The 17,248-nt window shown below is 42.0% G+C and overlaps 2 protein-coding genes across 4 annotated transcripts in view; one reads left to right on the top strand and one right to left on the bottom strand.

Moving 5' to 3' along the window:
* Window positions 1-4,431, top strand: part of wnt3 (wingless-type MMTV integration site family, member 3) — a 54,442-nt gene extending 50,011 nt beyond the window's left edge. Inside the window, exons 3-4 of the mRNA XM_034055806.2 lie at window positions 3,148-3,413; window positions 3,950-4,431. Coding sequence (XP_033911697.1) covers window positions 3,148-3,413; window positions 3,950-4,429 — 746 coding nt within the window. The 3' untranslated portion in view covers window positions 4,430-4,431. The remainder of the gene's footprint in view (window positions 1-3,147; window positions 3,414-3,949) is intronic.
* Window positions 4,432-7,885: 3,454 nt separating this feature from the next.
* Window positions 7,886-17,248, bottom strand: part of LOC117433404 (vesicle-fusing ATPase) — a 129,827-nt gene continuing 120,464 nt past the window's right edge. The window contains exons 20-22 of one of the 3 annotated variants that reach the window (XM_034055634.3): window positions 14,819-14,874; window positions 14,095-14,168; window positions 7,886-10,150 (exon numbers count right to left, since the gene is read on the bottom strand). In XM_034055634.3, coding sequence (XP_033911525.1) covers window positions 14,138-14,168; window positions 14,819-14,874 — 87 coding nt within the window. In that variant the 3' untranslated portion in view covers window positions 7,886-10,150; window positions 14,095-14,137. Of the gene's footprint in view, window positions 10,151-10,377; window positions 11,391-14,094; window positions 14,169-14,818; window positions 14,875-17,248 lie in introns of those variants that run through there. The other 2 variants (XM_034055635.3, XM_034055632.2) reach the window with 2 other exon arrangements.

Below are 17,248 nucleotides of genomic sequence, written 5' to 3'. Positions count from 1 at the left end.
ACACCCACAATTCACCACGAAGAAAGATGAAGCTATATATATTATATATTCCCTATAGAATGGAATTTTTTCTTATAAGTGATGGCCAAAAACAAAATATTTACTATGGAAGTTGTTTCACCTTTAATGGAACTAACGTAGGGTAAGACATGGACTTATTATTATGTATATGTGTATCGAATCCTATCTGGTGCAATGCCGCTCCTTGTTTATATGAAGACCTGTTGAAACAATCAGTGGCATCTTCCAAACGCAGAATGAGATTCTATACAAATCATATAACCAAACAAGAGGAAGACAAAAGACAACATTGTACCATTGGTGACAGCAGAGCATGGAGGATACAACTATCTGGTTGTCGAATGTTTCTACTGTACTTTACTCCCCTTTTCAAATATGAGTGCTGTCTAAACACTTTTCAGTATCTTGCTCATATTAATCAAATATAAAATAGGACGTTGTTTGGATGCAAAGTAGGAAAAATGACCTTAAAATGTGGTTTTACACAGGATTTGATACACGTGGGAAAAATAAGAATGTGGCAGTAGACAAGTCCATTTCTACAAATATACTCCCATTGTAGGTCCTTTAAAGGTAAAACAGCTTCCATAGTAAACATTCCATTTTTGTATGTCAGTCTTGGTAGAGAATTCCCATCTTCCAGACCCTTGTCCTTGGCAGCAGTTTGTAGGCCTCTCTTTCTCGTGCCCGAGGCAGGTTGTGAAACTGGGCTGTAATTCTGTGTGTTGAATTACCAGAGGCATGTGCTGCTGCGGGATGAAGCTACACCTTCTGTAAATGGAACAGCTTATTATGAAAGCTGACTCCTTTGTTGCACAAGCAGGCACGCTGAGCTTGCCCGGGTCAGGCTGCATGCAAACACAAAGGATTTCTAAACCAATGCCTTGGCTTTCAGTCTTCATTGTGGGGCTTTTTAGTTTTTATACTGAAAAAAAAATGCATATTGTATTTTACAAAAAAATAGAAACACCTGCCATAATAGCATCAATAACAGTGTGGGACATGATTCGGCTGAACAGGACAGCACAGAATAAAGGTGTTCTTTCAGGAGGGATATACAGGTGCAAAGCTTCTTTTTTTCACTATCTGACTTACAGCACACATCAAAACATAAAATAGTGAAACCGTTAGATACAGTCAAATATTCTGTTACTTTTTACTGTCAACATGGCCTGACAATGAATTTACCCAATTAGTGAATTATTGAATCATGAAATATCAAGGGGCTACTGTGGTTTGAACCATTCATCAGTGATTACTACGCTTTTAATTTAATTTGCTTTACCATATCTCTCTGGGCTTTGCAATGCGTATCATGCTTTACCATGCTTTCACTGGGCTTTATTACACTTTGCTGTGCTTTTGCTATGAGAAACGTTAATAGGGCTATTGCGTCGAAGCAACGAAAATCCTACAAATCTCGGGGGATTCTCATTGTTTGAACAACTCCAGTTCAATACACATGGAATATTTGAAGACACAGGCTTAACTGCAGTGTGGATGGCCAAATAAAGTCTTTTAAAATACATTTTCCGGGGTCCCAAGTGGCTCATCTGGTAAAAGCACAGCTGTGTGGTTTGCAGGATGAGTCGTACAGTCAGGGGAGCGCAAGTTCATGTCCTGGCTGTGCAAAGGTGCTGATCTTCGCGGGGGATCCTGGAGGGAGTGCCGTGTTGGTTCTGGCACTCCCGTGGGTAAGGGGATACCAGCAGGGTGTTTACCCTCATCTCGTTACAACGGACCCTACACACCCTAACTCTACCCCTAACCCTAACCCTACAGGCCAGGCACCCAGTGAGCTCACGGCTGGCCTTTGTCCCCTCGGCAGCTTGCTGACATCTGCCCTCGAGTTCCTGGGTGTAAAAGAGGAAGCTGGCTTGGTCGTGGGATCGGAGGACGCCCACTGAACCTTCAGTTCTCCTGTTAGGAATTGCTGCGGAAAAAATGCTGGGGAAAAAATGATTGGACATTCGAAATTGGGGAGAAAATTGGAGGTATAATATTGGGCACTCTAAAATATTTTTCATTTAATGGACCTGTACTGGAATTTAATGTACCTGTACTGGAATTTAGCCTGGATACCGTGGTTATCTCTCCTACCTTTCTGTGCCAGGGGATCTTTACCAGTAGTCAGTAACGTGCTGGCCATTAGATTAATTCCTCAATACAGAACAAGGAATGGGGTTAAACATTCATTACAGATTGGAGGGAGTGAAACCACAGCTTGAGTCTTTCACTTTCACTCTCCTCAAACAGCATCTACTGTACAGTCCTGCGCTTTATTTACAACTCCACACTGAAAATGACTCCACCTGCTGATCTGATCTACACAGTAACATTAGAATTCTGGGCTTGTATACATCACTTGCCTAGGTTCTGGAACCTAGCAAATGCCATCTCAACCAATCGGAGTGCAGGATCCTCCACTTTGGAGTTTTACTCTAAAAAAGATTTTAACATAGCTTACAGTAACACCCAACAGGAAAATGTTTCACTTATACTATATTATGGGATTTCAACATAGCATATCGTGCCATTCAAATCTGTCAGTCCAAAGCCTGATAGGTCTCAGTTCAATTGTAAAAGATGAAAAGTGTATTTAGGTTTATTTAATGGTTAGATAAGGGGATAGTTTCATTGAGATATAACAAGTAAGCATGTTGCAGTTGTTCAGGATTCTGTGGTGACCATACCAAAAGAACATTATTATTTAAGAAAAATATTATTTTTATTTCTTAGCAGACGTCCTTATCCAGGGCGACTAACAAGAGATCACATTATTTTTACATACAATTACCCATTTATACAGCTGGATTTTTCCTGGAGCAATCTAGGTAAAGTACCTTGCTCAAGGGTACAGCAGCTGTGTCCCCCACCTGGGATTGAACCCACGACCCTCCGGTCAAGAGTCGAGAGCCCTAACCACTACTACACACTGCTGTAACTTTATAAAAGCACTGTAGTATCTAAAAAGAATAAAACTCAATCGTAAAAGTTTAAGCTAGACAGATAATAACTGCCTGTGATCAATAAATGTAAAAGTTACTGAGAATATGTATGATAAACTACATAAGGATTATTGAGCCTGTCCCTTGGTGGTAACCCTGTCCTGTTGTTTGCCCCCAGCCACGCGGGAGTCCGCGTTTGTCCACGCCATTGCCTCGGCTGGAGTGGCCTTTGCAGTGACACGCTCCTGCGCAGAGGGCACCTCCACCATGTGTGGCTGCGACTCCCATCACAAGGGTCCCCCCGGTGAGGGCTGGAAGTGGGGCGGCTGCAGTGAGGACGCCGAGTTCGGGGTGCTGGTGTCCCGTGAGTTTGCAGACGCACGAGAAAACCGTCCAGACGCCCGCTCTGCAATGAACCGGCACAACAACGAGGCAGGGCGCACGGTATGACCAAACACATATCAGAGTGGCTTTGAAATACTGATGTGCCATGCACAACACCCCCCCGCTCCACAGCCCAAAACACGTATCACAGTGGGGCTTTGAAATAATGATGGTTGTCCTTCATGTCTGAATGCTCCTGGACCTGAACTTGGAGCTTTTTCTTGAACGATCTGATCCTAGGTCGTTTGCAATCTTTCCCTTGTGAATGGGCCCAGACATTTTGAACGTCATGTCAGGAGACACAGCTCGTTTGATAATTCAGATATTTGTCACAGCACTAGAGGACAAAGCAGTATAAGATGTGAATTTTGCCGACAAAATAATATTTAATGGAAATACCATCAAGTATATTCCCAAATTGAACTGGTCTGTTGCCAAATTCTTATTATTTCTGTGTGTATCGAATCCTCTGTAGCCCCACTTGGGCAATTTTGCTAATTGTTAGGTAATTTTTCCTTCTGTAAACAGTGTTAAATGTTTTTTTTCATAATTTTCATAACTGTAGCCTTACTAAGCTGTGCTGTCTTGCACCCCAGACAATCCTGGCCCACATGCACCTGAAGTGTAAATGCCACGGGCTGTCGGGGAGCTGTGAAGTGAAGACGTGCTGGTGGGCCCAGCCAGACTTCCGCATCCTGGGGGATTTCCTGAAGGACAAGTATGACAGCGCCTCGGAGATGGTGGTGGAGAAGCATAGGGAGTCCCGCGGCTGGGTGGAGACACTGCGTGCCAAGTACACCTTCTTCAAGCACCCCACCGAGCGAGACCTGGTCTACTATGAGAGCTCACCCAACTTCTGCGAGCCCAACCCTGAGACAGGCTCGTTCGGGACCCGTGACCGCGTCTGCAACGTCTCCTCGCACGGCATCGAGGGCTGCGACCTGCTCTGCTGCGGCCGGGGTCACAACACGAGGACTGAGAAGCGCAAGGAGAAGTGCCACTGCATCTTCCACTGGTGTTGCTATGTGAGCTGCCAGGAGTGCGTGCGGGTCTACGACGTGCACACCTGCAAGTGAAAAACGAGAACAGGGTGGGAGGGAGGGGTGAATAAGAGCACTTCTGTTCTGGAATGTTTTAGAACTGAGAATCTACAACCCCATATGCTTTCATATATAAGCAGACACACACAGACACTCGCACAGCTTAAAAAAAACATCTTTGATCAAAGATTTCACAACTCACACTCTGGGACACATGCACATATATTAAACATGCTACACTGAATCTTGCAAAGAAATTCGGTAATGTGTCATATTTTACCACTCAAGCCCGAGGGTTACCACTGCTGGCAGTTCAGTCACTAACTGTAAGACATTTTATTATCAGCCATCCCCATTATTCTAACCACTCCCCCTAAAATTATTGATGGTGTATAAAAATATAAATCTCAATATTAACTTATTTATTAAATAGTGCCAAGAGTACAGTACAGTACCTCCTGGTTAAATGAACCCGTCTTCCCCAGCACAGTAAGCCAGAATTGCATCCCAGCCCTTTATCTAACCTGTGAGCTCCTTAACCCAGCACAGCACCTTCAACACCGGAGCCATACACTCCACAACACTGGTTCACAATTCTGGCTCTTGAGGTTCGTTCCAATCAAATCCTAAATGAGTTATTTGACCCTTAGCCGATTCAATGAACTGCTTTAGGACTTGCTTGGAATAAATATCTTGCCTGGAATGGATCTCGACAGACAGAACTGGGAACCCCTGCTCTAACCAACCTTATAAAAGTATACCTTTGTAATAGCACAGCAAAGTGTAATAAAGCAGTGAAAGTATGGTGAAGCATAGGTAAGCTTTGTAAAGCCCAGAGAGGTATGGTAAAGCATATTTAAAAACATGGCAAACAGGAGTAAACTATGGTAAATTAATAGTATCGCTGTGGGAAAAGCAAAATTACTGTGCAGATTTACTGGTGTAAACTTGTGTAAGGGCAGTGAAGTATTCAGTAGTATTTCTGGACATGGTTATTGCCAACATTAAAAAACTGTAGTTTAGCCATGATCTTTCATTACAAGTGCTGGCTGTAGTTGTAGTTTTTTCCTTTGCAGTCTTTAAAAACACCATATGGAAAACACGATATTTGGTCCACACTGTATAATATAGTATGGCCCAAACTCCCTTCTTGTGACCAGCTCTGTGCAGTATAAAGACCAGTCACTTTCTGGAGATGAGCTACAGCAGAGATGCATTAATCAAGCCCTTGAAGTCCAGAGTCCTTCAGCTTTTTGAGGTACTGTATCATAGTTCCCTGATTAAAACCTTGAAGGAGGTTCCATTTCATTTAGGGTACAAGAACATGATGGTTTGGAATTGTGCACCCCTGATTTACAGAAGTGGCTCTTTACTGAGACTACTCATCACTGTTGTTCGGAATAGAGATTCTACTATAGTAAGCAAGTATGTTTTTGATTATGCTATACTACAGAATCGTAGAATCGTTTTACTGATGTGTTTTCTGTACTTTTCCTATTCTTAGCTCAATTAACAGCCCAGGAACTATCCTCCCAGCCTACCTGGCTCTGCTTGCTGGCTGAGCTCCACCTGGGAATGAATACAACGTCAGCCCCCGGGAAATGCAGGGGTTGGGAAGCAGATCCTGGCGTCAGGCTGCAGTGGTTACACCTCCCACCCCCGAGAGAGTTTGCAGACAGGCCTGGCATTAGCTTTGTTTGTCTGTGATCCAGTGCGACACGCTGCCCCATTACCTGACACATTACAGATTTCTTAATAGCAAATAGCTTTCTAATGATGGCTCATGGCTTGTTATACTGTAAATATATATATATATATATATATAGAATGTATTTTAAGTTTTGTGTGACAGCTCTGAGGAAAGTTAGCAGAATTTCCATGGAAAGTAAGATATTGAGTTTTCTCCTATTTGTCAGGTATTATGTAGTTATCTCAGATGACAAACCTGTCACAATTAAATCTTAAAACTTTTCTTTATGTGAAACTACATTTACAGTATAGTAAGCTGTTATTATTTTATGTATTAGCTATCATGAAGGGGGCAGTACCTACAGGCACCATTGTATACATTATGTTGTATTTAGACAGATGAATACATTTAAAACAACTGTGGGGCATGTGTTGCATGTTTTTGCTTACTAAATATCTTGGTATCCCAGAATTTTTAAATACATGCTAAATTGTTAATTTACAGCCCATCCCACAAGTGCAGTGGTACCCTAAATATCAAATGTGTTTAAACGTTTCTTGAGGCAGGCTCACATGCACATACAGTAAAAGGACTACACACACAAACTGATTTCAATACCCCCAACGATACTTGATAGTTTTATGAAAAGAAACATATAATTTAAAATCTGGAGTTACATGGAGTGTTAAAATAAACAAGCAACTGAGATTTCAAAGAGGTAACATTGGAGGGTTAGCTAATGATGTTAGATATCTGGCATTAAAAAGACACTGTCAGTCAGTTTGGGGTGTAAATATAACCCTTTTAAACAAAGCTGGAGAATTAAAACCTCACGAAACAGAGAATATGGAGCTAAATAAGTTATTTAAAAATTGGGAAAACTCTATCAATTTTTTTTTTAGGAATGCTGATTTATAATTTACTTTTTTCATAGCACAGTGCCACCTGTTGGATGTCTGCTGTAATTGCCGCTTACTGTAAAGAAAAGTCTGCAGTTTCTGCACATCCCTTTGTTCAATTTAGATTAAAGGGATATGTTTTACAAAACAGATTCTGTATGAAACTGCTTGAAACATGAATTACATGGTCAGTGGAATTGGCGATTGTATTGGATCTGGGTTCTAGTTTTTTAATCCATGTAGCCCAGCGTCTGTCAGCTCTGCATACACTAGAGCGAGGGTGTAGTAAACCTTCATACACTAGAGCAAGGGTGTAGTAAACCTTCATACACTACAGCGAGGGTGTAGTAAACCTTCATACACTATAGCGAGGGTGTAGTAAACCTTCATACACTATAGCGGGGGTGTAGTAAACCTTCATACACTATAGCGGGGGTGTAGTAAACCTTCATACACTATAGCGAGGGTTTAGTAAACCTTCATATCGCATGCTAATCTGTGTAAAGGCAATATCTAAAGGGGAATTTCTAGCAGACATGTTCAAACAAGCCTGCACCCTTAATATTAATTGTATTTAACACCTCAATACCATACAATAGTGTAGCAATTTATCTTATGACTTAGCCTGGAACATCTCAGTTTATTTTGTTGTTTTATTGCTATATCCAAAGTTTTGTACAAAGTTTTTAAAGTTAATGATTCCTTTTTTATTTTATAATCTGAAAATACTGTTTTTATAAATATTATTTATTATACAATGTATATACCTGTATGACTGAACTAAGAGTATATATTTGAAGAATAAAATCCTTGTCTGGTGCTGCAGTTTCTTTCCCACCTTTTGTTCACCCCTGTAAAGCCAGGGGCCCTTACACTGATAAATAAATAGGAAATAAGACAGGATTATTTTCTGTGTATCTGTGCTTTTATTGCAATAATACAGCTGCATATTGCCAAACACTTTATATCATAGCAGCTTAGAACACCGATCACATGTTCACAGTAAAAATGTTTACATCATGTTCAATTTTTTTTTTAACATTTTGTCACTGAAATCATATATATATATATATATATTATATATATATATATATATATATATGTTTTAAATTACGTGGGACAAAGAACGCAGGGCAGAGCATCACAAGATGAAGGCAGGGGGAGGCTGCAATGTTCCACAGTCACCAACGTGTACAGAATCACCACAGACAGCAGGATTACACCACAGTAAGCATGGGGTCTCAGGAGAGCCAGGCCCTTCCAGACTCCTCCGTATCTACGCTACACTTCACTGTACAGAGAACTTGGTAGCGGTCAGTTACGAGATGCCATTTTTACAACCTTGTAATGAGATCTCTGTTATGCATATCAGTTGAATAATCAGGAGTCCTTCAGAATTATTTGTACCTTTTAAAAGTCCCATGATTTTCATATCTGAAAAACCTGGGTTTGAATGAGAACAAATGAAAATGTACAAATTGCTCATCCAGTTCCTAGTTGTTGATTGATGTCAAAACGTTGTCGTTAGGTCTGGAAGGATCCAAGTGATTTAAAATGAACACATGACTAGGCAACCCTCACCACTCAGGTCACATTGGTCTACATCATGACACAATTGCCATTCTCTGCTTGAGAGAAGCAAGGATTGAATGGTATGTGATCAGATCAAGATTAAAGTCTAGGTGTAGTATAGGAAACATTACAGATTTAAATAAGTGTTAAAGATTGCTCTCTTTACTGCATCCAGACACTTCACATGGTCAAACAGTGAGTCTATACCTAAGATCTTTGCAAATATGGCGGACAAATGAATCATTTAAACTGTGGGCCTGATCACCGCTACCGACTGTACAGTGAGGTGCATCTGTGGGAAGAGTCAGGAAACAACTTGGGTCCTTCAGTGCAACTCTCCCGGTTACACAGCCTTGCCTAAAAACAAAATGCACCAGAAAACAGAGGAAAGAAAACCAGAAGAAAAAAACAACAATGCATTCTTGCTTCCGATCCCATTTACTGGAACTAAAACATTATTATTATTATTATTATTATTATTATTAAAAACCAACTGATTATTCTGCATCCAACACGTGTCTTTTAGGAATAGTTTTGTGCCCACACTGTGCTAGAGTGCTTTAGTCTGCTAAAGAGCCTACAGTGTTAGTACTCATGAAGATGCAGGATGGCAGCACGAGCAGTGTGGATAATGATAGACTCTCCCTGCACTTCAGTGCCAGACAGGTTCATCCACTCATTGTTTAAGGTGTATTTTTTGCTTTCTTATGCAGGATATCACAGCTGTAATGCCACTAAAGAGAGCTGTAGCCCAGTGCTCTGCCACTCTCCCGCCAATAGGTGTGTAGGGCCCTCCCTGCTGATCCAGCCTGGCAATCTCACCCCTGCACTCCCACCGTACCAGCTTTCAAACCGAGCTGACTTTTCTATGTAATCAGAAGATGCTTAATTGTTTTTATTGTTTGTTTTACGTGATAATCAGACAAGTATTCATTCTAATGATCACACTTACTACTGAATGTATATACATGAAAATAATAACATGTATTAGTTAAATTAGTTCAACTATCTAACAAAAGAAAGCTTAACATAGAGATACCACTTTCACTGCAATTATTTTGAGTCCATTTATTACATATATACCATACACACATACACAAACACACACACACACACATATATATATAAATAAATAAATATGCAGTGTATGTTTACATATTTTACATACCAGTGTGTATGTATGTATGTATGTGTGTGTATATATATATATATATATATTGATAGATAGATAGATTGATAGATAGATTGATAGATAGATATATTTAATCCAATAACAGAGCAAGAATGCATTTCTAACTGCACAGATCACAAAGCACATTTAAACAGCATTTTCCACAAGACAATTGGAACAGTATTTTTATTTATTTAATTTTAAGACATGGAATCAGTAGGGACGGTTTTTTTTCATTTGCTATTAAAAACATGCAGAATGGAGAAAGAATGCGCTTGGTGAGGGTAGCAGAGGAGAGGCATGTTCCTCTCCCATTGTGTTGAACAGTGGGCAGCATACATGTGTTCCCTTGGTCACTCTCCCAGCCTGCTGGACATTCCAGAGTCACTTCCCAGCCTGGACTCTACTCGTACACACTGCGGTCCCTGTGAGAGGGAGGAACACGAGAGGAGAGAGGTCAGGGTGTGAGGGGCTCTGGTGCACACTGCGGTCCCTGTGAGTATGAGGAACAGGAGAGAGAGGTCAGGGTGTGAGGGGCTCTGGTGCACACTGCGGTCCCTGTGAGGATGAGGAACAGGAGAGAGAGGTCAGGGTGTGAGGGGCTCTGGTGCACACTGCGGTCCCTGTGAGGATGAGGAACAGGAGAGAGAGGTCAGGGTATGAGGGGCTCTGGTGCACGCTGCGGTCCCTGTGAGGATGAGGAACAGGAGAGAGAGGTCAGGGTGTGAGGGGCTCTGGTGCACACTGCGGTACCTGTGAGGATGAGGAACAGGAGAGAGAGGTCAGGGTATGAGGGGCTCTGGTGCACGCTGCGGTCCCTGTGAGGATGAGGAACAGGAGAGAGAGGTCAGGGTATGAGGGGCTCTGGTGCACGCTGCGGTCCCTGTGAGGATGAGGAACAGGAGAGAGAGGTCAGGGTGTGAGGGGCTCTGGTGCACACTGCGGTACCTGTGAGGATGAGGAACAGGAGAGAGAGGTCAGGGTATGAGGGGCTCTGGTGCACACTGCGGTCCCTGTGAGGATGAGGAACAGGAGAGAGAGGTCAGGGTGTGAGGGGCTCTGGTGCACACTGCGGTCCCTGTGAGGATGAGGAACAGGAGAGAGAGGTCAGGGTGTGAGGGGCTCTGGTGCACACTGCGGTCCCTGTGAGGATGAGGAACAGGAGAGAGAGGTCAGGGTATGAGGGGCTCTGGTGCACACTGTGGTCCCTGTGAGGATGAGGAACAGGAGAGAGAGGTCAGGGTGTGAGGGGCTCTGGTGCACACTGCGGTACCTGTGAGGATGAGGAACAGGAGAGAGAGGTCAGGGTGTGAGGGGCTCTGGTGCACACTGTGGTCCCTGTGAGGATGAGGAACAGGAGAGAGAGGTCAGGGTGTGAGGGGCTCTGGTGCACACTGTGGTCCCTGTGAGGATGAGGAACAGGAGAGAGGAGGTCAGGGTGTGAGGGGCTCTGGTGCACACTGTGGTCCCTGTGAGGATGAGGAACAGGAGAGAGGAGGTCAGGGTGTGAGGGGCTCTGGTGCACACTGCAGTCCTTGTGAAGATGAGGAACAGGAGAGAGAGGTCAGGGTGTGAGGGGCTCTCGTGCACGCTGCGGTCCCTGTGAGGATGCGGAACAGGAGAGAGAGGTCAGGGTGTGAGGGGCTCTCGTGCACACTGCGGTCCCTGTGAGCTTCCACTCTCTGGGATCCAGAGACAGCACATTGATACCAGAACTAACACAGGTGTTCAGTTGGTCATGGAGGCCTGGGTTCAAATCCTGTTAAATGAGTTTGGTCTAAATGTAATTATGCTACTACATAGTTAGCGCCAAGTCTCAAAAATGGCTATGTGGCTCCCGAGTGGCGCATCCAGTAAAAGCCCTCGCTAGAGTGCAGGATGCGCTCTATAGCCTGGACGTCGCCGGTTCGAGTCCAGGCTATTCCACAGCCGACCGTGGACGGGAGGTCCCAGGGGGCGGCGCTCAATTGGCCGAGCTTTGCCCGGGGGTGGGGGGGAGGGTTAGGTCGGCCAGGGTGTCCTCGGCTCACCGCGCACCAGCGACCCCTGTAGTCTGACCGGGCGCCTGCGGGCTTGCCTGTAAGCTGCCCAGAGCTGCGTTGTCCTCCGACGCTGTAGCTCTGAGGCGGCTGCACGTTGAGTTCACAGTGTGTAAAGAAGCGGGCGGCTGACGGCACACGTTTCGGAGGACAGCGTGTGTTCATCTTCGCCCCTCCCGAGTCAGCGCAGGGGTGGTAGCGGTGAGCTGAGCCTAAAAAATAATTGGGCATTTCAAATTGGGGAGAAAATAATAAAAACTAAATTGGCAATGACTAAATTATTAAAAAAAAAAAAAAAAAAAAAATGGCTATGTGCTTTTTCTCCTCCTAAAAGAAAGGGTTGTCACTCCAGGACAGGCTTAAGGCATGCTGGTAGGGATATATGGTGAAGCTTGCATCAGCACTAGCTTGTGCTAAACCTGACTTCAGTCACAGTGCTATCAATCCAGCTCCTTTCATGGAATAGCAGCTGACTAAACAGTATGGTAGTCTTAACTGATACAGTACTTACTGATAAATTTGTCAACTCATTTGACAGATTGCAGACTCCAAAGTTTCACAACTGGCAGCGTAAATACTTACCTTAAAAGCTATTTGCTGTCTGTCTCATATTGCATTTTATACAACAAAATGCGTATTAAATGGATTACTTAGAACAAACATTTTTAGAACAGCCAATACGCTGAACTGTGGACTGGTTTGTGGGCTGCCAGTATAGTAGGAGTTATGATTTTATGTAGTGCAATGGTTTGGCTGAAACTTCTCAAATTAAAAACCAAAAGGCCAAAAAGATAAAACTAAATTTGTGTTAATGAATGAATTGTATGTTTCCTGGCTTAGTCCCTCTAGGATAGGGGTCCACTGACCTGCATGGACTACAGTCTCTCTCTAGTCAGCACAGTGTACTGGGAGGCTAGCTGCTCAGTATCGGTCTCTCTTTAGTCAGCACAGTGCAGGGTTCTCCCCAGGAATTCTGTACAGCCGGGCGGCAGAACATTATAGCCGGGAGCACTTTTGATGGAAAAATAAACTTACCTTCCCTTAAATATATAATACGACAAATAATTTGAATAATGTGTTGTCTTTCGTTGATTATATCTGGTTGCGCTTTTTTATGTTCTACATTTTCTTTTTCATTGCTGTTTTTTATTATGGTAAATTACCGTGCTTATTTAGGCACTCTATGATTTGACTGGGGAAAGATAACGTAGTGTATTGGAGTTAACAAAAAAAAAGAAAAAGCTAACCTTTGCACTTCCTTTTTAGCTTAATTACTGAGCTTATTGCTTCATTTGAATTGTTTTCTTTACGTTAAGTTTTCAGGGCATTTTGTTAATGCACGTCTATTTTTGTTTTTCGCTGTTTTACATTTTTTGAATGCAACTGTTCATTTTAACCATTTTTTTTAACACAACAGTACTCACACACGTTTCATGAGCATCATAACTGGAGTGTAATAATCCAGCACCTCTGCACTTAAGCATTTTTATGTCAGCTGACAAGTGTTCAACTGATATCCCATCACGCCTTTCTTCTTAAAGGCATACAGCCTCTATATATGAACCCCCAATATCTCTCACAAGCACCTGGGTACATATTGTTACGATATCACAACAAAAGGAATACACTTTTTTTTTTTGGTGCATATGTATAGCTATTATGTACTATATATCACCTTACAGTACAATAATACGACAAAAAAATGAATGATAATACCTGAAAATAATCTTAATATTTTTTTAGTAGCCGGCGCAAATATAGTATTAAAAGCGGTGGATTGCGCTGATTGCTGGCTTATTTTGAGCCCCTGTTCATTGTCACTATTTTTGCTTTGAAAATAATCGCTTATTTTTTTAGCAGTCATTTTTAACGTTTTAGCCCCTCTAAGTGCTTAACACAGAAAACCCGCCCCTTCCACTCTCTGATTGGTTAAATGTTGTGTCAAGACGTAACACAGCTGTCACGTGGTTCTCAAGATTTTTTTTTCATCCAGCAACGCGCAAGTGATCTAGTCTGCTAGAAGCGCAATCAATCCTTATTGTCAAAGGCACAGTAGCATCTGCAAGACGGGCGGATCGGGCTCTTTCAGCCACTTTGCCAGGCGGCCCACCCGGCTAAAAAGGTCTGGGGGGAACCTTGACAGTGTACTGAGAGGCTAGCTGTTAAGTATCGGTCTCTCTTCAGTCAGTACAGTGTACTGAGAGGCTAGCTGCTCAGATCGGTATCTCTTTAGTCAGCACAGTGTACTGGGAGGCCAGCTGCTCAGATCGGTATCTCTTTAGTCAGCACAGTGTACTGGGAGGCTAGCTGCTCAGTATCAGAAACCTTACCATGCATGGGAGAGTCCCTTGGGATTACACCGGGAAACAGGGGCTAAAGTCGGACCTGATTATCACCACCAAACCTAAAAAGTTGGTCCAAAAAAGTAAATAAAAAACAAACACAATATAATATACAGTTTTTAAATATAACTTAAAATATATAAAGAAATCAATTCCTCTGTTGGTCAAAATTCTTCAATTTATGGTTGGTTTGGAAATGCTTCAACTGGACTGGGGATTAAACAAGCTCCTGGTCTAAGAAACGCATTATGAACATAAGAACATTTACGAACGTGAGGAGGCCATTTGGCCCATCTATGCTCACCCGGTTCCTAGTAGCTGGTTGATTTCAAAACTTTGATCCAAGTGATTCAGCATCAACAACATGGCTATCCCAATCCATTCCCTTACCTCACCACACTATATCGTATGGTCCTGGTTGTTGTACTAAGCTTAAAGTATTGGTTAGTGTTAACTATGTGATGTGCACCCAGCTACTATTGGAAAATTAGAAGCTACCACAAGGGGTGAGGGGTCCACGAATCATATTCATTGTAAACTCTCAATCTCAAAATATTCCTCACAGCCCCTTGAGATAACTGGGGATTAGAGAACACGTCATTAAAACTGCCAGTAAAATAAATAAATAAATACATGAAACAATACAAAAATAAATATAAATGATAAAGCAACAAATGGAGATGAATTGTAAGCTCAGCAAGGTTATACTCACGCTCCCTCCTCCTTGAGCAGAGCCAGGAACTTCGACACTCTGTACTCTGGATCCATCTGAAAGAGACGAACATGGAGATGAGACACTACCAAGGCTAGAACAGCCTCTGCACCATTCACTGAGTCCCGTTCAGCTGAGCAGCATGCTTCACTCATAAACATGTACATATTATTGAAATATCCTACAATAAAACCAATACAGTATTTAACTGAAAACTATTTTAAGAAGTTCAGGTGGAAAGCTGACCGTGTATTTTATACTAGGCCTTCCTAGCCCGACGTTTGGGTGACAGAATCTGAAGACCATGAGAAGTCTTACAGTATTAAAAAACATGTATATAACAAGAATAAGAATCAGCTGTAAGAATCAACTGTACATATATAAATATTTATATATCTAGTTTTGGGTCAAAAAAAAGTTTTAAACAAGAAGGGATTCCATGGACACTAATCCAGGGTTTCCAAAATGCAGCCCAGAGGGTCATGTTGTGTGGTACATTAGACATGAGACCTCAGCAGCCCCCCTCTTAAATCAGACTTACAGATGTGCTGGTAACTGCTGGTGCAGCTTTCATCTAGCTCATTTTACTACAATAGTCATGGTTTGGACAGCTAGCATTTCTATTCCTACTCCCGATAGGATACCTTCTTTGGCCAGTATAGTATAGCGTGGCTTCAACTTTTGGCGTGAGAACCAGGGTTCTAACCCTTATAAAGCAAGATGGTTTATTTCTGGATCAATATGTAAACCAGACACACTCAAATCCAAAGTCATGTCCAGGCTTTATTGTAAAATGGACCTGGGCTAGGCTGTAGAAGGAGTGGTATAGACAGCAGCACTCTTACACAATGTGTGCATTGTATAGTAACTGCTTTCAAGCTGAATACAGCAATTATGCACTTTAATCAGGTACTCAAGCAAAAGCCTTGGGGTGTCTGTGTTGATGTCTAGTGAAAAGGAGGATGGATCACAACATGACAGCACTGGGTCATAAATCCACACAGCCCTGCACTGTAGACAGCCTACAGCTTACCTGGCTCCCTCCACGACAGAAGAGGGCTGGTGCTTTGCCCCTAGAACACACAAGCCTAAGTCTATCTAAATCTATCAGTACCCCTGCATGCTTTGGAGCACTGTGAGAATGGGGCTTTAGGATAGGGATATCCTTCAAGCTTTACTGCATCTATTAGCACCAGCACAGAGTGTGGAGAAACTGTGTTGTTGACTGTTATTATTATTATTATTATTATTTATTTCTTAGCAGACGCCCTTATCCAGGGCGACTTTCTGAGACTATAAAGTGAGGTTCCATCTGCTTCGCAAAATATAAAAGATGCCACAGCCAAGTTGAAAAACACTGTCACTAGAAGTTAACTTTTTAAGGCAGTAGTGAGGATTTGATACCTGCCTGGAAAGTAAGAAGCAAAATGGTCTTATTTCGTAGCGGTTTATTCGACTAATAATTATAGGAGGCTGTGTGGTCCACTGGTAAAGAAACGGGCTTGTAACGAGGAGGTCCCCGGTTCAAATCCCACCTCAGCCACTGACTCATTGTGTCACTTAACCTCCTTGTGCTCCGTCTTTCGGGTGAGATGTAGTTGTAAGTGAATCTGAAGCTGATGCATAGTTCATACACCATAGTCTCTGTAAGTCGCCTTGGATAAAGGCGTCTGCTAAATAAACAAATAATAATATAAAAATAATTAAAAAAATAAACACCTACCTACTGTTTTAAATAGACTGAATATCCGAAACTATCACATAGTAGGCCTATATTTAAATCAGAAAGTATTTATTAAAACCACCTTGTGCTCAACTAAGCAATGGAACTAATTCAATTTCTTATCAAAATATATTTTGTTTTATCCTTAAGTTCTACAAGAGTGCAACCATATCTGCCATCTAAGCATTTGATATGCCATCAGTATGGTTAACCAGGTTCTGTTTCATTGTTGCAAATTAAGTGGTACGAAATTATCCTCTTATCTGTCTTCAGTTATTGATTGAGATTTCGGTAACTAACAAATCATACACACCTTTAAAAAAAAAAAAAGTAACATGTGCCACATTATCGTTGAATCCTTAAATGAAAGCTAATTCCAACACGGTACCACTACATTTAAAAGATTCATTCAACGTGTTATAATAACTGGTTTGTTCATAAATATGTATGCTCCCACCCTGCCTTTTTACTGCATTTTTAAAATGTTGTACAATTTTTTAATATTTTATTAAACAGTGACATTAGTTAGCTATGTGTGTCATTTATAGTTTGACGGTGCATATTTATTTATTTCTTAGCAGACGCCCTTATCCAGGGCGACTTACAATTGTTACAAGATAGCACATTATACATAATTTCACATTATATAGATATCACATTATTTTTTTACATACAATTACCCATTTATACAGTTGGGTTTTCACTGG

Source organism: Acipenser ruthenus, chromosome 33 (assembly GCF_902713425.1).
Source record: "Acipenser ruthenus chromosome 33, fAciRut3.2 maternal haplotype, whole genome shotgun sequence".
NCBI lineage: Eukaryota > Metazoa > Chordata > Actinopteri > Acipenseriformes > Acipenseridae > Acipenser > Acipenser ruthenus.
Note: the sequence above shows the minus strand (reverse complement) of the source record. Positions and strands in the feature narration are given on the sequence as shown.